General features: G+C 38.3%; 1 protein-coding gene across 4 annotated transcripts in view; it reads left to right on the forward strand.

The window, feature by feature from the left end:
* Nucleotides 1-27,514, forward strand: part of NFATC3 (nuclear factor of activated T cells 3) — a 120,604-nt gene that overhangs the window by 54,031 nt on the left and 39,059 nt on the right. For all 4 annotated transcript variants that reach the window (XM_045815004.2, XM_045815003.2, XM_087870518.1 and 1 more), the window contains exons 4-6: nucleotides 9,940-10,139; nucleotides 17,201-17,373; nucleotides 20,815-20,955. In XM_045815004.2, coding sequence (XP_045670960.2) covers nucleotides 9,940-10,139; nucleotides 17,201-17,373; nucleotides 20,815-20,955 — 514 coding nt within the window. The remainder of the gene's footprint in view (nucleotides 1-9,939; nucleotides 10,140-17,200; nucleotides 17,374-20,814; nucleotides 20,956-27,514) is intronic.

Below are 27,514 nucleotides of genomic sequence, written 5' to 3' on the forward strand. Positions count from 1 at the left end.
CACCCCAAGGCATAGATATTTTGAATCTTATCTGAAAAGTTACTGAAATTTTAAAAATGGGAATTTTAGGGGCGCCTGGGTAGCGCAGTCGTTAAGCGTCTGCCTTCGGCTCAGGGCGTGATCCTGGCGTTGCGGGATCGAGTCCCACATCGGGCTCCTCGGCTGGGAGCCTGCTTCTTCCTCTCCCTCTCCCCTGCTGTGTTCCCTCTCTCGCTGGCTGTCTCTCTGTCACATAAATAAATAAAATCTTTAAAAAAATAAAAAATAAATAAAAAAAAATAAAAATGGGAATTTTGGGGGCACTTGAGTGACTTAGTCTGTTGGCATCCGACTTTTGGTTTTGGCTTGGGTCACGATCTCACGTTCATGGGATCGAGCCCTGCATCGGGCTTCACACACTGCACAGTCTGCTTGAGGTTCTCACTCTCCTTCTTTTGCCCCTCCCCCCTTGCTTGCTATCTCTCTCTCTCTCTCTGAAGTAAATAAATAAATCTTAAAAAATAAAAGTGGGATTGTAGAATTTTTTTCATATTTAGACTTTGTATTTCATCATACACCAAGATCCTCTCCCAGGTGATGATTTTTTTATATGATGTTATATGCACATTTTCAGTATGAAGCAGTTTATATTATGGAAATTTAATTTTGTATTTTTAGTATCTCTATGATGTGTTCTCATGTTTGTGATATATTCAGATTCACTCCCCCCAAGTAATTTAGCAGAACTGATAATAGAATTGCTCTTATTGAAGCTGCTCTAGTTTGTCCTATAGTGACCTTCAGGCTTTAACACTCCAGCTTTAGTTAAATTAAGCAGGCACAGACCTTTGCTATGGAAACGATACAGAAACATAACAAACAACTTGGCTTACTTTCTTTTCCAAAGCAGAGGGTGGCCTGAAGAGAGGTATACTGATCCTAGATGAAAGTTTTTAGAGAGTTATGTTAGTAGCAATAATTTGTTTATGGCCTATAACATAATATTCATCTGAAAATGAAATGGAAAGACAGTTTAATTTATTTTACGTTCCTTTAAAATCCCTAAGATGCATAGGAGAAATCCTATTTTTCGTATGCTATATAGTACATATGCTTGGAGCAGATGCTGGCTGAAGTATGTGTTATGAAATATATTCCCTTTGAAATCTTATATGCATGATTACCTTCCCCCATCACTGGTTTATTTTACTATCGAAGTATAAAGGACAGGTGGCTTATGTCTTTGCCAAGCTGGTATTACTGTGAGTCATCTAATATGACTAGGATACTTTGGCATATAGTACTTACTGGTACGTTATGTGATATTTTGGTAGCTTAATAGATAGCAATAAAATTTTTATTTGTATTTTCTATTTTAGACGTAACTACTTCATTTAGAACAACCTGCTTTAGTAACTATTACTGTTATTTAAATAATTCTGTTGACTAACCTCATGAGTTATTTTGCTCCACCAAATTGTACTCTCTTATTCCAAAATTCACTCATCAGCAATGATCGAATGTCTGTAACATGCTAGGTACTGTACTATGCTCTGGAGATAACAGGATGGACCCTGTCCCCGTCATGGTACTTAGAGTTGTTGGTATTTCTTCCTCTACTAGGTGCATAATTGGTTCCATAGAATAATTTGTTCAGTTTGGATTAAACATGAAAGAGCAACAGATATAGCAGAAAGGAATAACTGATCGCTTATTAGCCATGGGTTTCCAATTTCTTTAGTTATTGATTTACTTAGGTTTTTTTTTAAATTGTGATCATGTTGGCATTTTATTTTTTTATCGAATATTTTCAATTTAAGCTATATAAAATTTATTAACTTATTCTATGAAAATATATAAAAAGAGATCACAACTGAAAATATTGAGGGGTGCCTGGCTGGCTCGGTCAGTGTAGTGTGCAGTAACTTTTTTTGTTTTGTTTTAAGATTTTTTTATTTGAGAGAGAGCGCCTGCGCGTGTGCAAGGGGGAGTGGCAGACCAAGAGGGAGAGAGAATCTCAAGCAGAAGCCCCACTGAACCCAGAGCCTGACACAGGGCTCAATCCCATAACCCTGAGATCATGACCTGAGCCAAAAATCAAGAGTCCGACACTTAACCGACTGAGCCACACAGGTGCCTCAGAGTGTGCAACTCTTGATGTTGGGATTGTAGGTTCGAGCCCCACGTTGGGTGTAGAGACTACTTAAAAATAAAATCTTAAAAAAAGAGAATATTGATAGATTTCTTGACTATATAAATATTTACAGAAAACTGCAACTTCCGGTTAAATATAGTAAATTAAACCATGGGTTTTACTTTAATTAGACCTTAGACAGCTGCAACTTAAGCCTGTTAGATAGAGACAAAGAATCAATAAGGAGCACAAATCATTTTACACCAAAGAACCCTGGAAAAGCTCAGGAATTTGAGGCAGTGAGTGTCCCTGAAAGTGGGATAGCGAGGTAGAGCTGAAAGCAAAAGGATTGGTTGAAAGTCTACAAAAGAAGTAGTTAGACTTCCCACGTTTTGTCTTATGTGGCATAGCCAAGTGATAACTGCAATAACCTGTGAGAATATTGCAGATTTACTCTTCAAAGGGAATGAAATAGAGATTCTAGGTTCTAGAATTACTGAAGGCAGAGCTTGATGATCTGTACAGAAAATGGAGCGGAGAGGGAGGGGAGGCATAATGAAAGTCTGCATACTGAATAGGGAGACTGCTGACCCCTTTTCTTAAATCTCAAAGTACTTATAACAAGTTGATGTTCCCTAGACAGGAAATCGGAAGTTTTGCTTTTAGACAGACTGGTCAAGAGAAAAATACCTATGTGCCTCTTGACTTGCAAGTATTCTAGACTAATGATCATACCCAACCCCACTTTTTTGAAAAAACAAATGTTTTGTAGTACTGCTTTATTAACCTGAAATGGAAGTGCAAAGATTATATAATCAACTTGCATGTACAAATTTAAGAATATCAAAATAATGCTATAATATTAGGAAATAAATTCAGAAAACTAAATTATAACAAAATAGTTGTCTTTCAAAATGAAAAGGCTTGGTATTGACTGTAGAAGACAATGAAATAGTTAGATATTTCTACCTGTAGTATCACTGCAAGTGTTGTAGGTACAAAGGCAGATACGTTGATCAGCAACCTAAATTCCATTAGTGAGTGGCATCACTGGCAAAACGACATGAGTTTCTGAAATAATGAACTCATGCTAAAGTTTTCTTCAATTTATATGGTAGTCATATTTGTTAAACATTCATGTGTTAAAACTGCAATTTTGGGGTGCCTGGGTGGCACAGTAGGTTAAGCGTCTGCCTTCAGCTCAGGTCATAGCCAAGCCCCGCATTAGGCTCCTTGCTCGGCAGAGAGCCTGCTTCTCCTCTCACTCTGCTGCTCTCCCTGCTTGTGCTCTCTTTCTCTCTGAGAAAGAAATATGTAAAATTTTTTTTTAAATGCAGTTTTTTGGTATTTATATATACTAAGAAGTTGAGTTCTAAGTTCATAAACTTTTCTATATACATAAATACATGTAGGACATTCTGAAGTTCTATGCAACATAGACTAGTTCTGTACTTCAACTGATTATCCCGTGCTTTGATAGGAATTTCAGTCTCTGCTCTGGCCCCTTGTCATAAAATGCCTGTAGTATACATCACTCATCTTGTTGCCATGCTCATTCATTTATGTATTGACTGTGGCTTTTTTTGTGCCATGATGGCAGAGCAGTTATGATAGAGAACACAGGTGGTACTTTCATCACTTCACACTTTGCTCAGGATGTTGCAAATCACAACGTTGCAGTTAAAACTCAGTAGTGTTTCAAGTCCTCAGAGTGTTGCTGTACTGGAACTTCTACAGTGCATACTTAACATGTCAAAACAAGAAAAGAAAAATGGATTTCAAATGTCATCCTTTTAAGGCACAGTAGACTGTATTATTTTGTTATCAAAATAGATAGCAAAGGATTGTGTTTATTGTTCAGTAACGTTATGGTTGGGCTAAAAGAATGTACATCATATATAGCCTCACATTTCCATCATCTATCTGTGTCACTGTTACTTTGAATACACCATGACTAACAGTGAAAACACTACCTCCTCTCTCTCCAAACCTATTCTAAATCAGTGACTTCTTCACTTTATTTGCTAGTGATACCACCATTCTATTGGATTCTGAATCTCAGAACATTTTTTTAAAGATTTTATTTATTTATTAGAGAGTGAGTGTGCATGAGCCGGTGAAGGGGCAGAGGGAGAGGGCAAGGGAGAAGCAGACTCCCCGCTGAGCAGGGAACCTGACATGGGGCTCAATCCCAGGACCCTGAGATCATGACCTGAGCCAAAGGCAGATGCTTCACCGACTGAGCCTCCCAGGCGCCCCTGAATTTCAGGTCTTCTAATTTGTTTTTTCCTTACTCTTTATTATTCTATATATAGTCAGTTAAAAAAAATCTCTTTAGGGAAAGATTTATTGCATTCATCCCTCTTTGTTTCTGTGTTCTATTTATGTTCTTACTTTCATCTTATTTAAATTTTCAGTACACATGATGTTAGTACTTAGTGCTTCAGCCTCTTAGCTGATTTCCATGATTCTCTTTTCCCTCCTTCATGAAGCCTTCATTGATTTTATCATATGCTTCCCAATAGTCTTTTTATTATAAATAAATTTCTGCCTTTTAAACTCTTCACTAATTTTTTAAAGTTTAATACATGCCACTTTGTTCTTTATTTTATTGTCACCCATATAGTATTGGCTGAAGCAGTGATACTCAATATGGATATTTCCATAATGGATCCTCAGTTAAAACAGGAAGGGGTAGGGGGTGAACAAGACAAAGTTTCTGCCTTTTTGGAACTTATACAATACTGAGGAAAACAGATAATAAATGTATAACACACTTTTTAAAAAAGATTTATTTGCAAGAGAGAGTGCACATGCCCTGGCGGGGGGGGGGGGGGGACAACGGAGGGAGAGGGAAGGAGAGAATCTCAAGCAGACTCCTGCTGAGCTGGGAGCCTGACCTGGGGCTTGATCTCAAAACCCTGAGATCATGACCTGAGCAGAAGTCATGAGTCACATACTTAACCAACTGAGCCACCCAGGTGCTCCTATAACATACTTTTCATAGTGATCCATACTATGAAAAATAATAAAACAGGGTAAAGGGACAATAATATGGTATTTTAGGTAGGTTGGTCTTCTCTGAGGAGCTGACCTTTGAGTATGGAACTGAAGGAGTGTGGTAGTATGAAGATCAGAGGGAAGAATATTCCAGAGTGATACAGTATTAAGTGTGAAAGCCTTGAGGTTAGGAATAAGCTTGGGTGGTTCAAGCAATAAGGCCAGGATGGTTAGAGCAGACGGTGGAAGGGAAAACAGTAAGAGAAGGTAAGGCAACAAGTTAACCAGGGCTCAAATCACATAGGCCTTATAAATCACCACAGGGCATTTGGATTTAGTTGAGTGTTGGAAGGAAGCCATTAGAGAGTTCTGAGCAGGGGGTGAAATTATCTAGTTAAAGTTTGTTCTGGCTCCTGGACAGCAAATAACCTGTAAGAGAGCAAGAACAAGAACAGGGAAAATAGTTATAAGGCTGTTGCAATGGTCCAGGCTTTAATTGCTTATCTATAAATGTTACAGTCCTGAAAACCATCCTAAGTAAATTATATTACCCAATAATAGGCAGAAATCTTCATGTCCTTTCGTGGGTAGAGGATAATCAATTATGATGTTGCTTTGTTACAAACTCCACTGTAGATTCAGGAATGGGCAAGCAGGGGGAGTAAAGTGTTCACCTGAAAGAACTCATAGTAGACTAGAACTCCTTCTACATATTTGAACTCTGACTACATTATATATCTAGAATCATGGATGTAGACTAATAGCTAATATTTGTTTATCACCACCTACATGACAGCACTGTACTAGGCACTTTATATTCAATATCATGTATCAGGATAATTTATAAACCATAGTACAGAAACAGAATTTTTCTTAAAGGGTGTTATAAAATCTCTGGCTTGGAAGCTACATGGTCTGGAACATTGTCCAGCCATCCAACCCAGTACAGCTATAGTGAAAACATCACTGACACTATGACTCATGACCATAATTTGTTCTGACAGTGCTAGGGACTGAGTGCTGGAAACCACTACGGCCTTGAAGAGCTGGACACCTCCTCTACTATGTATACTGAAAAATAGACTTTATGCAACCTGTATTATCATGTCTCTCCCTTGCTGGTTTAAGAACAAATTTTTCTCCCAGTTAGTGGCTAAAAGTAGGAGTGGAGATTACTGAGAGACATCTCTCTGAAACTTGTAAGACCACCAAGTATGAGGAAACCACTATCTCAAAGCAGAGGAATCAGACTAAAGCCGCAACAAAGCCCAGACATAGCTTAAGAATTTGTTACCTGACAAATGACATAGCATGCCTCTTGCTGGAGGTAAATACTTATCTACTTGAGTTTCTAGAAGTCACTTAAATACAAAATGTTCAGTATACGTTCAGCAGTACACACACACGAAAGAAAGTGTGACCCACAATAAAAAGAAAAACAATCAATAGAAGCAGGGCCAGAGATGGCCTAGATCTATCTCTTCGTCTGTGTTGGAGTTCTCAGAAAGAATCTTTAATAATAACCATGATAAAATGCTGAACCATCTAGGAGAAAAAGTAAGCTACATATGTGAAGAGATGGAGGGATTTCAGTAGAGACATGAAAATTTTTTTTAATTGAAAGGATAAGACAAAGATACAGTATTTATATTTATATTTCTAATATAAGCACAAAAATTCTCAACTAAAAACTAACAAACCATAACCAACAGCACAGTAAAAGGATCATACAGCATCACCAAGTAGGATTTATCCTAAAAATGCAAAAGGTGGCCCAACATAGGAAAATCAGTTGATGTAATACACCACATTTAATAGAAGGGATAAAAACTATACTATCGTTTCAGTTGACACAGAAAAGGCATTTGACAAGATTTAGTAGCCTTTCATTTAAACACACACATACACGCGTGTGCGCGCGTGCATACACACACACACAGGGAAAGGGGGAATATTCCTTACCATGAAAGGTCATTTATGAAAAACCTACAGCTAACATCATATATTTAATTAATGGTAGAAGACTGAAAGCTTTCTCCTTAAGATTAGGAACAAGAATGCTCACTTTCGCCACTGCTATTCGGGGTTTGAATTGGAAAGGAAGAAGTAAAATTGTCTCTATTCATAGATGACATGTTCCGGTACATAGAAAATCTCAAATCATCCACAAGAAAGCTACAGAGCTAATAAACAAATACAGCGCTTCAGGGTGGAATATCAGCATACACTCAACATTTGTGTTTCTGTGTACCAGTGATGAGCAACCTGAAGAGGAAATTTAAAGAGCAATTCCATTTACAGTAGCATCTAAAGGAATTAAATACTTAGGAGTAAACTGGACCAAGGAGGTTCAGTTTGTATGCTGAAAACCATAAAATATTGCTGAAAAAAATAGATGGAAACATTAAATAAAAATAAAATTTAAGGGGCGCCTGGGAGGCACAGCGGTTGGGCATCTGCCTTCGGCTCGGGGCGTGATCCCGGCGTTATGGGATCGAGCCCCGCATCAGGCTCCTCCGCTGTGAGCCTGCTTCTTCCTCTCCCACTCACCCTGCTTGTGTTCCCTCTCTCGCTGGCTGTCTCTATCTCTGTCGAATAAATAAAATCTTTAAAAATAAATAAATAAATAAAATAAAATTTAAGTATATGTAAAATAAAGATAGATATCCACGTTTGTAGATAGGAAGACTTAACCTTATTAAGCCATCAGTACTCCCCAAAGCAATCTATAGATTCAGTGCTATGCCTACCAAAATTCCAACAGCCATTTTTGCTGAGTGGAAAAACATATTTTCAGATTCATATGGAATTGCAAGAGGCCTCAAATAGGCAAAACAGTCCTGAAAATGACTTGGAGGACTTACTCTTCCTGACTTGTAACTTACTACAAAGCTACAGTATTTAAAACACTGTGGTACTGGCATAAAAACAGACCAATGAAATAGAATAGAAAGCCCAAAAATAAGCCCTTACATATATGGTCAATTCATTTTCTATAGGGTGCCAAGACTATTCAGTGGGGGAAGGGACAATCTTATTAACAAATGGTGCTGGGAAAACTGGATATCTACATGCAAAATAATGTAGTTGGACCCTTACCTTACATCATGTACAAAAATAAAATAGATCAAGGACCTAAATGTGAGACCTAAAGCTATAAAAGTCTTAGAGGAAAGCATCGGGGAAAGTCTTCTTAGCGTAGGATTTGAAAGTGTTTTCTCAGGTATGGCACCAACTAAAGACGAAATAGAGAAATTGGGCTCCATCAAAATTAAAAACTTCTGTGTATCAAAGGAGACTGCTAAGAAAGTGAAAAAACCTGCAGAATGAGAGAGAATATTTGCAAATCATGTATCTGCAAGGGATTAATTCAGATTATATAAAGAACTCCCAACTCAAAAACATCAAAATAGGTATACATCCAAATGTACCCCCAAAGAATGCTGAATTTTTGTTTAAGCAGTCACTTGGTCGGAGTCAACCTGCAAAACCTTTCTCTCTGTGGTTGGCGGCAGTTCATAATCTCATTTCAGTTATGTTAGCCTTACAGTCCTTGGGATCTGACCTGTTCATAGGTGGTTCCCAGGTCAACCAAAGGGTTGGGCAAAGTTTATGTGTATAATTTGGAGCTCCCCTTCTCTGGTTATCTCCTTTCTGGGATTTCCCTCTTACTCCAGAGGCTGTGGTTGTCCCATACTCTGTCCTTAGTTCTTCAGGCCCTTCAGACTGTAGATTTTCTTTTTTTTAAGATTTTATTAATTTTATTTGAGAGAGAAGGAGAACACAAGCAGGGGGCAGGTGGGGAGGGAGAGGGAGAGGCAGGTTCCCCACTGAGCAGGGAATCCAACACGGGGCTCTATCCCAGGACCCTGAGATCTTGACCTGAGGCAAAGACAGACGCTTAACCAACTGAGCCACTCAGCCACCCCAGGCTGTAGATTTTCTCTAGGAGTTTCAGCCACTTTGTAAGGCATGGACTGTGGCCTTCTCTCAGGTTAAAGGCCTTAAAAACAGGAAACACACTTTTTGTTACTCTCTTATCACATGTCGGTTTGCTTCCAGTATATGCTTACTTTGGTTACCCTCCATGCTTTCAAGTCATTCTTTATGTTTGTTCCAGTTTTTAATTGTTCTCTGCATGATGATGGGTCAGATGGGTGCTACTCAGCCATTAGATTGGACAGGGGAGTCTCCCTAAGTGTCAAATGTATCTTTCTTAGGCTGTGTTTCTTTTATTTTCCTCCTTTTTTGTGGTCGCTGTTTTTACCTCCAGTACCTCCTGGTCCTCCCCTGTATAATCATCTTAACTTTAGCAATAGTGCAGGATACCAGAGAAAGTCAGGTAGCCCTGCCTGTTAAGTCAGTTGAAATTTTGAGTTGGTAACACATATGATAGGCTTTTTGAGATTCTTTCTACTAAAACAAACTGTCTCTGATTTTTAACAGCCCATTAGAGGCGCTTCCTGTACACCAAAGTCTTTTAAGTCTGGTCTGGATGGTTATTGTTGCTTGGAGTACAGAGTTAGCTTCCTTTTGGTTCTTCACAGTATTCTATAAGAAGACTTTGCAAAATTTTTATTGTTCTAGATATTTATACAGAAAAAAACCCTCATCCCTTTGTAACATATTCCAACATTTTATAATTTGGTAGCTACTTATTACTTTTTCTTATTGTTCACTTATTACTTTTTCTTATTGTTATCTTTTTGAAATAACATTTTGTGTATCGGTAATACATGTTACAGATATAACAGACTTATTATTGTAAGCTTATTGTAAATACATAGATAATGAATTGTATTTTTCTGTTTGTTCTTCCTAATTAGCTCCTGGGCTATAGTGAAAAGCCGATAAATCTACAGATGTTTATTGGAACAGCAGATGATCGATATTTACGGCCTCATGCATTTTACCAGGTGCATCGAATCACTGGGAAGACTGTTGCTACTGCAAGTCAAGAGATAATAATTGCCAGCACAAAGGTTCTGGAAATTCCCCTTCTTCCTGAAAACAATATGTCAGCCAGGTATCTTGAAACATACCTCAAAATGGACAGTTCTTTTTTTTTTTTTTTCCCTAAAACAACTTTCAGAAAAAAACATAGTTCTTTTTATAGTACAGAAATGAAGTATTCATTGTCCTAAATTAACTGAATAACATTATGTAAATAATCGTAGTATATTTGCTAAGGTTGGTAGCAAATTTCCAGAAAAGAAATTCAATTCACCAAAAGCTTATTAACTATGTAGTACCAGCCAAGTATTATGTAAAATGATAGAGAAAAAGTATTTGGACTTTTTTCAAGTTGCTCACAGTCTAATAGGATAGACAATAATAATAGCAGTACAGTTATTATAATTGTTAAATGTGCTTAAGGAAAACTATGACTCTATCTCCAGGTGTCCTGTTTGACTCATTTCCAAACAAAATGTGGCAGCTAGCTTCTGAATGAGAATGCTTTAGAGTTTTGTTCAAGTTAGGATTATATGCAGTTTATTATGTGTTAGATAGTATGTTAGAAAATGCAGTGGCTTAAACATTAGACGCTTAGTTTGTTATTCCATAAGAGAAATACACAGCCATTTTAGGACTAGCACAATGGCTCTATAAGTCATTGGTGCCCCAAACTCTTTCTGTTTTTTCTTCCCTGCTATTTTAACATGTGACTTCTATCCCCAAGATACAGAATAGCTGCTGGAGCTCTAGCCTTCACAAGTGTAGTCCCAGAAGGAATAAGGAGGAAGGGTAAATGAAAACTTCCATCTGAGTTAGCTTCTTTGTTATGTTATGTTATATATATATATATGTGTGTGTGTGTATATATATATGTGTGTGTGTGTGTATATATATATATATATATATACATTTTTTTTTTTTTTTAAGTAAGCTCTGTGCCCTATGTGGGGCTTGAAATCACAACCCTGAGATCAAGAGTCACATGCTATACCATCTGAGCCAACCAGGCACCCCCCGAATTAGCTTCTTTAAAGAGCTTGTTACAGAAACCTATCCAACACATCTCATTGTTCATCCTTGTATATAAGGAACATCTGGGATTTTTTTGTTTTTTTTATTTTTTAATTTTTACCTGAGTACATTGCTACCTCTAACAATATAGGGACCTATTACTGAGAAAAAAGGGGGAAAAGGAAATTTAGTAAGCAACTTTTTATTTGTCACAGCTAGGTATTTGAAACTTACAGTGAGGTTTGTTACATAGATTGTTTCAAATTACAGTATAGACCTTTCTTAAAATGGCAATAACATCTGTCTGAGGCTGTTGCAAGAATAGATATATAAAATGAGATTTTGGTCTCTAGCTTCTTCCTTTAAATTTATACTTAAATAACTTTTTGGGTAAGCTGAATATACCCCTGAAGGCATACCAATTTGTGAGATAATTCTATTATTATAAAATAAGAATTGCTGGGCGCCTGGATGGCTCAGTCAGTTAAGTGTCTGCTTTCATCTCAGGTCATGATCCTAGGGTCTTGGGATCAAGTCTCGCATCGGGCTCCCTGCTCCTCGGGGAGCCTGCTTCTCCCTCCGTCTCTGCCTCCCTCTCTCTCTCTCTCTCTGTCTCTCATGAATAAACAAAGAAAATCTTTTAAAAAACCCAAAACTGAATTGTCTTAAGAAATAACTTATCTTGGGGCACCTGGGTGGCTCATTTGGTGAAGCATCCGACTCTTGATTTTCCAGTACATTGGGCTTAGTAAGGAGTCTGCTTGTCCCTTTCCCTCCCCCTTTGCCCCTCCCTGCATGCACTTTCTCTCTCTCTCTCTCTAAAATAAATAAATAAAATCTTTATTTTGAAAAAAAAAAGGAAGAAAAAAAGAACATGTTACTTTTTTTTCTTGTTACCTACTTATTCCTAAAAAAGACAAGTTAATATAAATTGAAATAAAACCTTATTTTTACCTACTTTGTTCACATGGACGGTACTCAAGAATCCAACCCAATTCTCTGCCTCCAGGCATCCTATTTGACCCATTTTCAAATAAGGTGAGGTGGCCAACCACTGAATGAGAATGCTGCATGTAGGCTTCTTCCCTTTTACTCTAGTATCTTTCTTTTTCATTTGACCTCAAAAGCATATGAATATACAGTTGCAGTAGCTGCAGAGGTGAATTTTTTTTTAAGATTTTATTTATTTATTTGACAGAGAGACAGCCAGCGAGAGAGGGAACACAAGCAGGGGGAGTGGGAGAGGAAGAAGCAGGCTCATAGCGGAGGAGCCTGATGTGGGGCTCGATCCCATAACGCTGGGATCACGCCCTGAGCCGAAGGCAGACGCTTAACGACTGAGCTACCCAGGCGCCCCTGCAGAGGTGAATTTAAAACTCAGTTTTGAATCATCTTTTTCTAAGAACTCATATAAAATTGATCCCTAGAAGATAGTTTGCAGGCCATGTTTCCATTCATTCTTCTGGATATTCAAAGCACTAGACTTGAATCAAGTGTAATAGAAAGTCGCCAGAAGCTTCTTACACTTCTTAACTCTGTCTGAAGGATAGGATAAGAAATATTCATATAAATAACTTCATAATCTGAAAAACTACTATTAAAGATATTATCTCTTAGGTTGGTCATTATTACACATATACATACACACAGAATCTTTTCAAGTTAAAGGGAAAAAGCTGGTATTTCCTGATATGGTAGATTTTGCTCTGCCAGACAAGGAGAGACATATAATAACTTTTATCACATTTATTTTTTGCCTTGGCTTCCGGAAGTTCACAATCAAGTTCAGTTATAGTAATTATAGTAATTTGTATAATCCTAGATTTGGAATATATTTATTTCCTGTTCCTTCTATTTAAATTTTTTTTCTATTTTTCCTTGACCTAATTTGTATTTATGTTGTAAAATGCCTCATCCTTTCTAAAAATAATGTATAAATCAGTAAACAAAAAAGAGTACACAAGTTTCTAAAATTTTCAGGAAATTGGGAAAGCTTCACATATCAAATAATGCGAGAAAATCAGCTAAACATATCTGCCTTATCCTTTTCCCATCTACTAGTATATGGAACAGGCTATAGTCATGATTCATGTCCCTTCCCCAAGATGATATGGCATATACTGCCTGCCTGGATCAGACCAGAAAGGACAAAGCTGCAGAAATACCATTGTTACTAGTTACATGCAGCTAGTGCCCTCATCCCACTCTGCCAGATACACACCTGAAGTTTCTCTTGCCATTCTATCCACCCTAGTGTTAGACTGGGGACAGGAATTCGGTAAGAAGGCTTGTGGCAACATTGTGTGTGTCCAAGAAAGGACTGAACAAGAAGCAACTACAAGAGGCACCTGGGTGGCTCCGTTGGTAAAGATTCCGACTCTTCATTTCGGCACAGGTCATGATCCCAGGGTTGTGAAATTGAGCCCAGAGTCAGGCTCCACCCTCAGTGGGACGTCTGCTTGAGATTCTCTCTCTCCCTCTTCCTCTGCACCACCCCCCTTTGCGCTCGCTCTCTCTCTCTCTCTCTCTCTCTCTCGCAAATAAATAAATCTTAAAAAAAAAAAAAAGGCAACTAAGAAGTTACCCAAACCTAAGGAAACTCTTCCACGTATCTCAGATAATAGAGCAGCTGATGAATGAGCCTGTTTTACATAACAACTAATTACAAGGATAAGCTGCAGTTATTGAATGTAGTATAGTGTCAGATAATGGTAGATAAAAAATTTGTGGATGATAGATAAGACCATTGTTCAAAATAACTTATGCGTAAATGAGTTGTAGGTATGTGTTGAATGACTCTGTTCTCTAAAAGCAATAAGGTGGGGAAGGCTTGGTAGATATCCCCCTTGTTTTGCCTCCTGTCCCACGGGCATGGTCATTTCAATCCTAATTTATCTTGAATGCATAAGACCCTTTATTTAAGACCATTATACTAACCTATTGCTATAAGCCACCCTACAAGATACTTTAAATAAAGGATGCCAGTATTTGTTGATTTATTGATTTCTGCCCAAGTCATGATCTCAGGGTGGTGAGATCAAACCCTGTGTTGGGCTTCACCCTAGGGGGGAGTCTGCTTCTCTCCTGCCCCTCCCCCTGCTCGTGCTTCTCTCTCTCTCTCTCTCTCAAATAAATAAATCTTCCAAGAAAAAGGAGGGGGGCTGTGTGACTCAGTCAGTTAAGCATCTGCTTTCAGCCCAGGTTATTATGATCCTGGGATCCTGGGATGGAGTCCTGCATTGGGGTTCCTGCTCAGCGGGGAATCTGCCTCTCCTTCTGCCCCGCTTGTGCTCTCCATGCTCTTTCTCAGATAAATAAATAAAATCTTTAAAAAAAAATAATTAATAATTTTTTTTTAAAAAGATAAAAAATACGGTGCACCTGGGTGGCTCAGTCAGTTAAGCGTCTCCCTTCCGAATGGGTAGTGGTCCCAGGGTCCTGGGATCACTCCCCCCGCATTGGTCTCTCTGCTCAACAGGAGCTTGCTTCTCCCTCTCCCTGCTGCTCCCCCTGCTTGTACTCTCTCTCTCTGTTTGTCAAATCGGTAAATAAAATCTTTTAAAATAGGGGCACCTGGGTGGCACAGCTGTTAAGCGTCTGCCTTCGGCTCAGGGCGTGATCCCGGCGTTATGGGATCGAGCCCCACATCAGGCTCCTCCGCTATGAGCCTGCTTCTTCCTCTCCCACTCCCCCTGCTTGTGTTCCCTCTCTCTCTGGCTGTCTCTATCTCTGTCGAATAAATAAATAAAATCTTAAAAAATAAATAAATAAAAATAAAATTTAAAAAATTTAAAAAGCTTTAAAAAATAAAATAAAAATAAGATAAATAAAATACAGTCATACTTGTAAACAGAATTAATAGTTATTTTTATTCCTCTATGTGTAGTTTTCTTGTTGGTCTGTTCTTTTCTTGCATTTTGTAGCCAGAGGTATTTTGTGGGGTTTTTTTTAAAGATTTTATTTAATTAATTAATTATTTATTTATTTCACCGAGAGCAAGTGCAAGCAGAGGGAGAAGCAGATTCCGTACTGAGCAGAGAGCCCGACCTGGGGCTCCATCCCAGGACCCCTTGGATTGTGACCTGAGCCGAAGGCAGACGCTTAATCGACTAAGCCACCCAGGCGCCCCATGTAGCCAGAGTTTTAAGATTATCATTTCTGATACTCAAATGTTCTCTTAGAAACTTAGCTCTCTGCTAAAATACCTTCCCTCAGGTCATCTAAGTGTCTCAGTTCAGTAGAGCACATGACTCTTGATTTCAGGGTTGTGAGTTTGAGCCCCGTGATGGGTAGAGTTTAAAAAGATAAAATAGGGACGCCTGGGTGGCTCAGTCGTTAAGCATCTGCCTTCGGTTCAGGTCATGATCCCAGCGTTCTGGGATCAAGCCCCTAATCGGGCTCCCTGCTCAGCAGGAAGCCTGCTTCTCTCTCTCCCACTCCCCTTGCTTGTGTTCCCTCTCTCGCTGCCTCTCTCTCTGTCAAATAAATAAATAAAATCTTCTTTAAAAAAATAAATAATAAAAAATAAAATAATACATATATTTATATAAAATACCTTCCCTCAAAACTCAATAAAATGGGTAATCTTTGGTAATTCTTTCCCCTTAAAGACCCATTGGCATGTTAAAATGAATAATCACTGCCTGATACAATTTGATCAATACTTCTTTGAGCTGAAGTGCAGGTGTTCAATATTAGTTAAATAAAATTAGTTATCCATAAATGGCAAATATTTATTTTCTAGTGTTTTTTTGGAAATTTCTTCTCTGTTTTTCTGAACATGAAAGTATTCATCCTTTGGGGATTCTTTCTTTTGCTTTACTGGTTCTTATCTTGATAACCTACTTCTTTAACACACGTTGTCCTCACAGCAACTGCTGCAGCCTCTGGGTAGTGAGCACTAGAGTTGGGACTGTTGGTAGATAAACAGAAGGACGGATGACAAAGAATACCACAAGAGAGAGTAAACTTTAACTAGAATGTTGATTATATTAAGTTATCCATTTGCTTTCATTTTTCAGTATGTGAATACAAACATATGTTGTAGGTACTATTGTTTCCTACCCTGATTGTGTGTCAAGCAGCCATACAAGTAATAAATTTTGAAGATAATGGAATGTTAGACCTTAAATGACAAAACTTTAATCTTGTATGTGCGTACTTTAGAAATGAAAGAATCTTAGTCCGATGGATTTTTTTTTTTTAGTAATTAACATATCACTAGAAAAGTCTAAATATGCTATTAATGACTGATTTGTAGTCCTACAAGTGAATTTTTCTGGCCTGGTTACTTATATAGAATTAAACAGTCTTTTTACTTTGCATATCACTTATCTAATTCTGTGAAACAAACCACTCTAAAATTTAGTGGCTCAAAGTTGTAACCGTTCATTATTCTCATGATTCTTAGGGTTGGCTGGACTCAGCTGGTCCCTTCATGTGGTGTCAGCTGGGATTACTCAGGCACCTGAATTCAGCTGGCAGCTCAGCTGGGTTTCGAACATCCAAGATGGCTGGGATGGCTGGAGTAGTTGAATTGCCTTGGCCTTTCTCTCCAGCTTGCCAGTTGGGCTTCATGGTGGAAGACAAACAAAACAAAACAAACAAAAGTGGAAGTCATGAGGCTTAAGTGCTGGGCTCATAATTTACACTGTATCAGTTGGTTACATTCTGTTTGTCAAAGCAAATCATAAGGCCGGCTTTCAAGGAGAGGGTACCTAGGTACTCCACCTTTTAATGGGAGAAGTGGCATGCAGGTACAAGAAGGGAGGAATTATTAATAGCTATCTTTTCAGACAGTCTGCCACGCTTTACCATTATATGTTTGTCATTGAAAACATTTTTAATCTCAAAATTGAAATAGGAGAAAATAGCAGTCATAACATTTTTTTTTTAAGTGGCTCCATGTCCAACGGAGGGCTTGAACTCACAACTCTGAGTTCAAGACCTGAGCTGAGATCAAGAGTCAGACCCTTAACCAACTGAGCCACTCAGGTGCTCCATACATTGTTCTTTTTTGACCTGATTTTAGGTAGTGATAGTTCTTCCCTGCCAAGTTGAGCTAAGTTGTTGAGGACCACTAAATATCAGTAAGCAAAATTTGTATATTTTTCTCCCTAGTATTGACTGTGCAGGTATTTTGAAACTCCGCAATTCAGATATAGAACTTCGAAAAGGAGAAACTGATATTGGCAGAAAGAATACTAGAGTACGACTCGTGTTCCGTGTGCACATCCCACAGCCCAATGGGAAAGTCCTTTCTCTGCAGACAGCTTCCATACCTGTTGAATGCTGTAAGTGAACTTGTGATGTTTTCAGATTTTGTTTATGATAAGCCATTTTCTTTTTTGCTTATAATGTAATATTTGGATCAGAAGTATAAACTGAGGCACAGAGATTAGGTAGCTACAGTGATTTTCTTGTATGGAAATAAGCTGCGTGTTTAGGTGAGAAGAGTACTGATCTTGGAGTTAGAAAATGGGTTCTCATGATAATTTGACCATAGGTAGCTGTGGGACTAAAACAAATTCTCTTGACCACAGTTTTCTTATCTATAAATAAGGAAGGTGGGCTTGATGACATCTGAGAACAAATTGAAGCTATGTTTCTGTTACTAAGTATCTCTTGGTCACCTTTGTTTAATTAAACTGTGAGCCTTTTTTTTTTTTTTTAAAGATTTTATTTATTTATTCTACAGAGATAGAGACAGCCAGCGAGAGAGGGAACACAAGCAGGGGGAGTGGGAGAGAAAGAAGCAGGCTCATAGCGGAAGAGCCTGATCTGGGGCTCGATCCTGTAACGCCGGGATCACGCCCTGAGCCAAAGGCAGACGCCTAACCGCTATGCCACCCAGGCGCCCCATAAACTGTGAGCCTTCTTGTTGGAAGATGCCTGTCTCTGCAAACTGACGCCTCAGCTAAATAAAGACTCTTTAGGAGTTTATTTTTTGGTTGGTTTGTTTGTTTTACCATTAATCTGTTTACATCAGATTGAGAAAGTGAATGCTTTTCCCCCCAGTTTACAAAAGGCAAGAAATGAAAACAGGCCCTAGAACTTGGTACCTACTTGAGCCCTGGAGAACTGTGAACCTCTGACAGGTTAGCTGGTAGCACTGAAATTTTGAGACTGCTGTTCAGATGTTTAGGGCATAGGCTTAGAAGTGTTCTAATTCCATGTCTTAATTTTGTGTAGGGGGAAACCGAGGCACAAGTATCTGAAGTACTCATTCAAGCTTATTTGCTTGCTGGTGAGAGCTGTGCCTAGAACACAGGTTTTCTTAGTGCTTTTTCAGTTATACCATTTTATTTCTGTCAAACACATGCATTCCTAATTTGGGATCAAACCTACTGTATTATCTTTCTGTGCTCCTTTTTGCTGTTTGTTGAATTGGACTATTACTTCATTATTTCCCAGTTAACTTTGGGAATCACAGAGCAAATCCATGGTAATGGAATTAACTGTAGAAGTAGTTTTGTATTAAATTTTAATAGACAATACAGGTACATGCTACAAAATTTAAAAAGAATATAGAGTGAAAAACAAATTTCCAGGTCAACTATTTCCTCTTCTTAGAAGCAGCTGTCATTGCCATTGTTTTTATTATATTATCATGCCAGACTATTCTGGGCCAATATAAGCATATATGTCTATTTTTTAGCAAAGTTAATATAAATAATTTAAGTTCATAGAGTAATTTGAGTTTTTGAGGTGAAGTTATTCTAAAATGATTTTCTGTTTTTTCTTTTTATTTAATTAATATGCGATTATTGTTAAGAATATAGAAATCTGGACTGGTGCAAAAAGTAGTATGAAAATCTTTTGTAATACTACTACCCTGAGGTAGTCACTATTAACCTTTTTTTGGATTTTCTTCTCTTTTTTTTTTTCTTTTTTTGTCATATATATATATGAATAGGTTGAGCTTAGCTGCTTATTATAACTTTGCCATTTGTTGAACACTTTTTTGCTGTTACTTTTAATGTACCTGTGATGGCTAGTTTCTGCCATAAATATCTAAAACTTGAAATAGTCTACCTCTTAGGCCAGCCAGTGCTTGTTTTCACTCTCCTTCTCTCTGAGCCATTTGAAACAGAAGTATTTTCTGAGATTGAGATTAGTGCTCAATACTTTCCAAGTGGTAGTTGATCCTAAATCCCAGACCCATCTCCTATAAAAAGGGTCAGTTTTAACATTCTCTTTGAATGGTACAGTGATCCCAATTCGCATACATTTTGTGGCTTGGTATTAAATATACTTAGGAGAGGCAATAGTGAACTGGGAATGTGTGCTTCATAAAGACATTCGAGTTTAAATTTCTTTAAAATATTGTTCTAGCCAAACAAAACACAGTTGACCCTCAAAGCCGCTAACTTTCCACCCACGAAGTAGAACTAAAAGTAGACCAGTTTTCCAGCTGTGAAGAAGAGCACATAATCCATACTTTGTTTTTTGTTTTTTTTTTTTTTTTTTTAAAGATTTTATTTATTTATTTGACAGAGAGAGAGACAGCCAGCTAGAGAGGGAACACAAGCAGGGGAGTGGGAGAGGAAGAAGCAGGCTCATAGCGGAGGAGCCTGATGTGGGGCTCGATCCCATAACGCCGGGATCACGCCCTGAGCCGAAGGCAGACGCTTAACCGCTGTGCCACCCAGGCGCCCCAAATCCAGAGAGAAACCTAATTAGGCCTTTGGCAATAAGAAACCCTTAGAGAACCTAAGCAATCAAAAGAAGGTGTAATCTGTAGCTTAAAGCTCAGGCAGTTAAAAAACAGAGAAAAGAAACTCAGAAATAGGATCTCACAAAATATAACAACTTGAAATCAGTCAAAATCAGAGAAACGTGACCAAGGTCACTGTTTATAAAAGTAGATCATTTAAAGACTGACCTTAAGGGGCGCCTGGGTGGCACAGCGGTTAAGCGTCTGCCTTCGGCTCAGGGCGTGATCCCAGCGTTACGGGATCGAGCCCCACGTCAGGCTCCTCCACTAGGAGCCTGCTTCTTCCTCTCCCACTCCCCCTGCTTGTGTTCCCTCTCTCGCTGGCTGTCTCTCTCTGTCAAATAAATAAATAAAATCTTTTAAAAAAATAAATAAATAAAGACTGACCTTAAGGCATTAAGAAAAATTATGTTCACATACCCTGGGAAGGAAGAGTGTAGTACACTGTAGAAACTTTACTTCCATTTTTAAAAATTCAGTTATGTACTTCATGTGTGCTTCAGTTATTTAGAAAATTGCCCAGAATGGAATCCTGTTGTCTCAGTGATGATCTAGATACTTTCTAGAGGAAAGAGCTAATTTGTGTTTGTCCTTTAGAAACTTGTCTTCTTTTAATTGTATACAATATAATTACATATGTTTGGATTAATTTGCTTTTTATAGTTACATTAGATTTATCAATTTAACAGTTGTAGGGAAGAAATATATTGAAGACATAAGCTAAAAGGAGAAAAGTGGATGAAATTAATGTTTTGAAGTCAATATGAATTTGCAGGCATTGATTCATTTTTCTTTATTCGTTTCTTTATAGTTATACAAAAATTATGTAGAAATCACACAAATCTAATAAATCTGTTTTGTTTTCTTACTAATAGTGGATATTGCTACCATTGTCTCAAACTTTAAAAGCCCAGAGATTGCTTCTCTTTATTTTATTGTATAGCTTGAATTTATCATTTATGTATGGAGTATTGTAAACTAATATTTTGTTTCTTCTGAACTCTTAAAAAAAAAACAGCTCAGCGGTCTGCTCAAGAACTTCCTCATATTGAGAAGTACAGTATCAACAGTTGTTCTGTAAATGGAGGTCATGAAATGATTGTGACTGGATCTAATTTCCTTCCAGAATCCAAAATCATTTTTCTTGAAAAAGGACAAGGTAAATAAGATTTGAGTTGGTTGACCTCAAAATAAGGGGTAGAGGTGGTAAAATAAATTCTTCAGATGTTTCACTAACATTAATCACAAAATAGTTTTCCTAAAGCTACAGACATCACTTACACAGATTTTTTTTTGTAAGCCATACATCGCTTAGATTTTCATATAAATATTGAATTCTCATTAAGGATGTCTCAAAATTCGAAGAAGCCCTAGTATTTCTACTCCTATGTGTACATATACTCAAGAGAATTGATAGTATGTTGCACAGAAACTTAGATAAAATACTTAAAGCCACATTATTGATAATAGCCAAAAAATGGGAACAGCCCAAATGAACATCTGCTGTTAGATGGATAAACAAACTGGGGTCTGTCCATACAGTGGGATAGTAATCAGCCATAAAAAAAGAATAAAGTACTGATTCGTAACACAACATGAATGAATCTTAAAAACATGCTAAGTGGAGGGAGTCAGCACACAATGTCCCAAATCAGCAATCCATAGAAACAGAAAGTAGATTAGTGGTTGCCACTGGTTGGAGGGAGGGGAGTGACTGTTAATGGGGACGGGGTTTCTGAAATTTCGATATTGATGATGGTTGTACATCTCCGTGAACATACTAAAAACCTCTCAATTTTATACTTTAAAATACTTTAAAAGGGTGAATTTTATGTATAAATATATAAATTATATCTTCAGTTTCAGAAATGTAGAAGAATCCCGAGACTATCAGGATGTTTGATTTAGCCATTCTTGAGCATATATAAGCTCCTAGAGGACAGGGACCACCTCTGCAAAAAATAAAAAACCAGTACCTGCCTCATCTCACACAGTGTCCCAGGACCCTGCAGGGTGGTGGAAGTGCACGAAAAAACAAAACATTTTCTATCGATTATTCCTTCTCATTTGTTTAAGCATTTTTAAAATTGTGAAATACCTTTTTATAAGAAGAATATAACAGATACTCATACCTGCTACCCAGTTTAAGAAGTAAGACATTTAGGGGCGCCTGGGTGGCACAGCGGTTAAGCGTTTGCCTTCGGCTCAGGGCGTGATCCCGGCGTTGTGGGATCGAGCCCCACATCAGGCTCCTCCGCTATGAGCCTGCTTCTTCCTCTCCCACTCCCCCTGCTTGTGTTCCCTCTCTCGCTGGCTGTCTCTCTCTGTCAAATAAATAAATAAAATCTTTAAAAAAAAAAAAAAGAAGTAAGACATTTATCTCTGAAGGCCTCTTGAAGCCCCTTCCCAAACGGATCCTACTCCTAAATTAATCCATGCTTTTCTTTATAGTTTTAGTGTTTTCTCTGATTTTGGACTATGTATAACGTTGCATGTATTCTTCTGAAAATTGCTTTTTTCAGAGGTCAACATAAATGTTTTAAGATTGATCCATGTAATAGAAGATCTTTCACTTTCACTTCTATATAATTTTACTGTATAAACATGCCACAGTTTATGATCTGTTTTCTCACTGGATATTTGGGCTGTATCCAGTTTTTGGCATTACCAAACAATAGCTAACAGTGTTGCTATGAACATTTTAGTTCTTATCACCTGGTGGTCATAGGTAAGAACGTCATAATTCTTAAAGTTTGTTAATCCGGTAGTATAAAATGGTATCTTGGACTTTGGATTTGAATTTACCTGACCTTTATTGGGGGTATTATGGGTCATTCATCTATCCTTTTTTGTGTAATATCTGTTGGTGTTTTTTGCCCATTTTTCCCCATTGAGTCAGTTTTCATTTTCTTACTGCCTTGCAAGATTGTTTATGTATTCTGGATATCAGAGTGAGTTGGGGAAGTACCTCACTTTTTCCCACTCCCCAAGTGTGTGTCATGTAATTTCACCTTCCTTTGAACATGTAGCTGAGCTCATTTCTGAAACCTTCTGGGCTGGGGGCTTTGTGGGACTATTAATTTCTGCTGTAATTCTATTCATGGGTATAGGGACCATTTAAGTTTATTTCTTCTTGAGTTAGTTTTTATGATTTATATTTTTCTGGGTTAAAAAAAAACAACCCTCAGTCTGTTTCTCCTTTACTCTCACATTGTTACCACACTCATAAAACTTGTGACTCCAGATGTGTGGGTTTCCCATATATCAACTAATTCTTTGACATGAACTGGATGTTCTTAATCAAATTCAATTCTGACAGTAACTAGAGTTAGCGCAGACCACAGGTTAAGGGCTCAGTCTCATAAGACTGCCCCCCACTTCAAATGCCAGTCCAAAGTAGTAGGTGCCCAGGTGCCCACAACTTCTGTCTGACCTGGCTACAGATCAGAGGTTCCCATGACTACCGTCTTGGATTTGATCATTTGGTAGAGCAGAACTCAGGGCAACACTTACTTAAATTTACCAGTTTATTATATAATAAAGGATATCATAAAGGATACAGATGAACATCCAGGTGGAAGAACATGGAGTAAGATATATGGGAAGGGGTGCAGAGCTTCTGTATCCTCTATGGACATGCCACTATCCCAGACACCTCCGTGTGTTTGACAACCCAGAAGCTCCCCCAAACTCTGCAATTATTTAGAATTTTTATGGAGGCTTTACTACACAGGCTTGATTGATTATTCCATTTCCAGCCCCTTTCCCCTCCCTGGAGAACAAAGGTGGGACTAAAGTTCCAAGCTTCTAATCATGGCTTGGTCTTTTTGATGATCAGCCTCCATCCAGGAGCCTACCAAGAGTCACCTCCTTAAAACAAGAGATAGTCGTTATCACCCAGGAAATTCTAAGGGATTTAAGACCTCTGTGTCAGGAACTGGGGTCAAAGACCAAATATAAGAACAAAAGGTACTCTTTGTGCTCTTCCTATCACTTAAGAAATTATAAGAATTTTAGGAGCTTTGGACACCTGGCTGGTTCAGTTGATTAAGCATCTGCCTTCCGCTCAGGTCATGATCCCGGGGTGCTGGGATCTACTTCCACGTCAGGCTCCTTGCTCAGCGGGGAGCCTGCTTCTCCCTCTGCCTGCCACTCCCTCTGCTTGTGAGCTTGAGCTTTCTCTCTCTCTCTCTCTAATAAATAAAATCTTTAAAAGAATATATTAAAGAATTTTAGGAGTTTTATCCCAGGAACCAGAGGCAGAGAGCAATATATATTTTCCCTATTATTTCACACAAGGATTTTATTTATTTCACTCAAGTTTTCAAACTTGTTGACATTAATTTGATTATAATACTGTATTTCTGCATTTGGAATTATATCCCTTTTAAAAAATGTATTCCTGCTCTTATTTATTTGTGCCATCTCTGTTTTTTTAGTCAGTGTTTCCAGAGTACTTTTCATTTGGGTATTTGTTTTCTGTTTCCCTCGTTTCTGTATTTTTTTTCTTCTCACTTTTTTTTGGCTTCATATGTTTTTTTTTCTTAATTTAAATGGTAATCTCATTCATTTTTCATCCTTTCATCTTTTTTTTTTAAAGATTTATTTATTTGACAGAGATAGAGACAGCCAGCGAGAGAGGGAACATAAGCAGGGGGAGTGGGAGAGGAAGAAGCGGGCTCATAGTGGAGGAGCCTGATGTGGGGCTCGATCCTGTAACGATCCTGTAACGCCGGGATCACGCCCTGAGCTGAAGGCAGTCGCTTAACGACTGTGCCACCCAGGCGCCCCCATCCTTTCATCTTTTTAAAACTTAAGTATTTAAGGCTATACATTACCTTCATTGCCTCTTATGATTTTAGTACCTCTTTTTCCACTGAATACTTTTTCATGGGGTTTAAATAAGTTTGAATCTTTTCATATTAAACCATTCTGTTCCCTTGACTCTGTCATCCTCATAAGCTCTCATTTTATTTCTCTTTCATTTATCATCCAACCTCTCAAGTAATGTCATCTATCTTCATTTCCTTACCTGCTACTTACTCTTTTATCTTTTGTATTGAAACATAACCTAAAACTTTGACAGCCAGCTACCTACTCTCCTCCTTGACAGTCTTTTCTTTCTTGGCCTTTGTGTGATTGTACTTACCTGGTTCTTGCACATTTTTAACTGTCCCCACTCACCTTTTGTTATCTGGCCCTTAAATATAGATGTTTCCCAAGGTTCTGTGGTTTAGCTTTCTTTTCATTATATTCCTTCGTTCTAGGAAATTTCATCAGCCATCATATCTCTTACCTGTAGCCACATTATTTCTTTTAAACTTCTAACGTGTGCTTTAAAGTACCCACTGAATATTGCATAAATGGCCCACTGATACTAAAATATAAAAACATGTCAGGCTTAACAAACCAGTTCATCTCACTGGGTCCCCCAACTTGATTTATGATATCATGTCTTCCCATTCTTCGGCTAGAAACCGTATTTTTCCATGTGTGTGTCCCTTAAAAACTTACTTCCTTTGATCCTGACCCATACCTGCCTGTCTTCAAAAAGTATCAGTTGTTTCACAATTTATTAATTCATCAGTTATTTATGAAGCAGCTGTTACATGACAGACACGAGTCTAGGCGTTGGGAATATAATGGTGAATAAAATCTTCAGGTTGCTTGCTTTGATGGTCTACATTCTCTTGGGGAAGCAGACAATAAACAAGTGAACAGATAATTCTAGATAAAAGTACTATGAATTAAGAGGGTAAAGTGGTAGTAACTGAATATTGAACTTTTTGTATCAGGTGGTCAAGGGAAGTCCTTCTGAAGCATCAATATTTTAAGCAAAAGAAGCATAAGGAAGAGATAGTATCTCAGAGCTATCCCTTTCCTTTCCATTATAAAAATTCATTTGTGCCTGAATATAATAAATATGTATGTGTGGGGGGCAGTTTCGTTATAGAATTCATTTAACCCGGAGCTTTATTTTTGAGCACTTTTGATTTAAATTGAATCATGTTAAATGGCAGCAATTACTGGTTTCAGATGAGATTGCAGCTGTGAATATGTAACTCCCATTCTGAAAGTGCCATCAGTAATCCCTTCATTTTTTGGGCCCCTTCACATGGCATTTAGGTCACAGTCTATTGCCTTTCTTTCCAGCCTCATTTCTTACCTGCTCCCTGCCTCATACTTTATATCCCACCAACATAGCCGCTAATGGTTCCCTGTATCATGTAGTTTCTTGCCATCTTGGCTTTGCTCGTGCGCTCTGCCTAGACCTCTACCCACCCCACTCCCCCATCACTTGAGTTCTGCTCAGGAAACCCTCCTTGTCTCATACCCTTACCCAAAGACTAGGGTAAGGACCCTGACTTCTGTTCTCTTGGCATATCCAGAATGCACCTTTATTAGTTACTGTAGCCACCACATTTTATTATAACGAACTGTTTGTATTTGCCTTTCATCCACAGACTGAAGGTAAGAGTATTCTGTCGTCATTATCTCAGTAACCCAAAGTGCCTGTCACGTCAGGACCCAGCAAATGTTGAACTGAGCTGTATTTCTGTGTAGGCATAGCATTTGTCCGTAGTGTCTCTTGTGCACAAGGGTAGCCATTATCTAGTTATTGGACTGGAAAATGATAGTCACAATTTAGAAGGTGTTTGATTGAGCCTTTTCTGATATCCTCACAGACCAGATGAAGAAGTGATGCTAACTGTGAAGATACTTGTATGGTTTAGTAAATGAGAAAATGCCCGTTACTTAAAAAAGGATGTTTTGGAATATTGCACTTCAGACTGGAGTGAGACCTTTAGTAGCAGTTGGGGTTCTCCCCAGGTGAACAGTTCAGTTAAGATGAAGAGACAGAAAATGTGCTGGCCAGATCTTTGGGTGACACAAATCTGGAAAGCCTAGCAAATATATTCAAAGACCATCAGTGTCTAAGAAGATCTTGGCAAGCGAAGCAATCCAAGTCTAGTGGGGAGAAATTAACCTAATAAGGGGCGGGGCGGGGAGGGGGGGACACGTAAGTGCAGTGTAGGAGTTTGAACTTCGTGGTAGGAAGTGTAGTGGACTGAGGGTAACTTGCTGACTGCACACTAAGTGTAAGTCAGTATGGTACAGTTGCCCCAGAAAACTTCTATTAACAGACATAGCGTGGCAAGAGCCTTAGTCACTCTCTACCATGCTGGGTCATTTCCCACCTGGGCTGTTCAGTTCTGCGCTTGGTACATTTGAAGGGAGATGGTTACACTGGAGGAATGTTCAAAGAAGAGTGGGCGGGAAGGCTAAAATACTGTGTAAGAGTTAGATGCAGAACTGGGGTTGCTCGCCAACGGAAGAAGAGACACATGCAAGCATAGCTGTTTTTAAACATCTAGAATACTGTCTTGCAGAGAACCACTCAACATTTTTTGAATTGGTGGGCTGCAAGGAGTAGTTCTTAAACCAGTAATGGGATACTATAAAGAGGCAGATTTCATCTATCCTGAAGAGCTTTCCAGCAGCAATGACTATCCAGAGATAAAATGGGTTACTTGGTGAGGGAGTGAGTTCCCCATTACCTAAGGTATACAAGCAGAAATTGACTACCGCTTGGTGGAGGTGCTCTCAGAGGATATTCAAACATCACTTGATAGAATAAACTGGGGGGCCTGCTAACGCAGGTAGCCCAAGATATTTCTCCCCATTTTTTCTCATGGGTACATATTTTATTTTCATAA

The sequence above is a fragment of the Ursus americanus genome, chromosome 21 (assembly GCF_024610735.1).
Source record: "Ursus americanus isolate L20-20 chromosome 21, mUrsAme1.1.p, whole genome shotgun sequence".
Classification (NCBI taxonomy): domain Eukaryota; kingdom Metazoa; phylum Chordata; class Mammalia; order Carnivora; family Ursidae; genus Ursus; species Ursus americanus.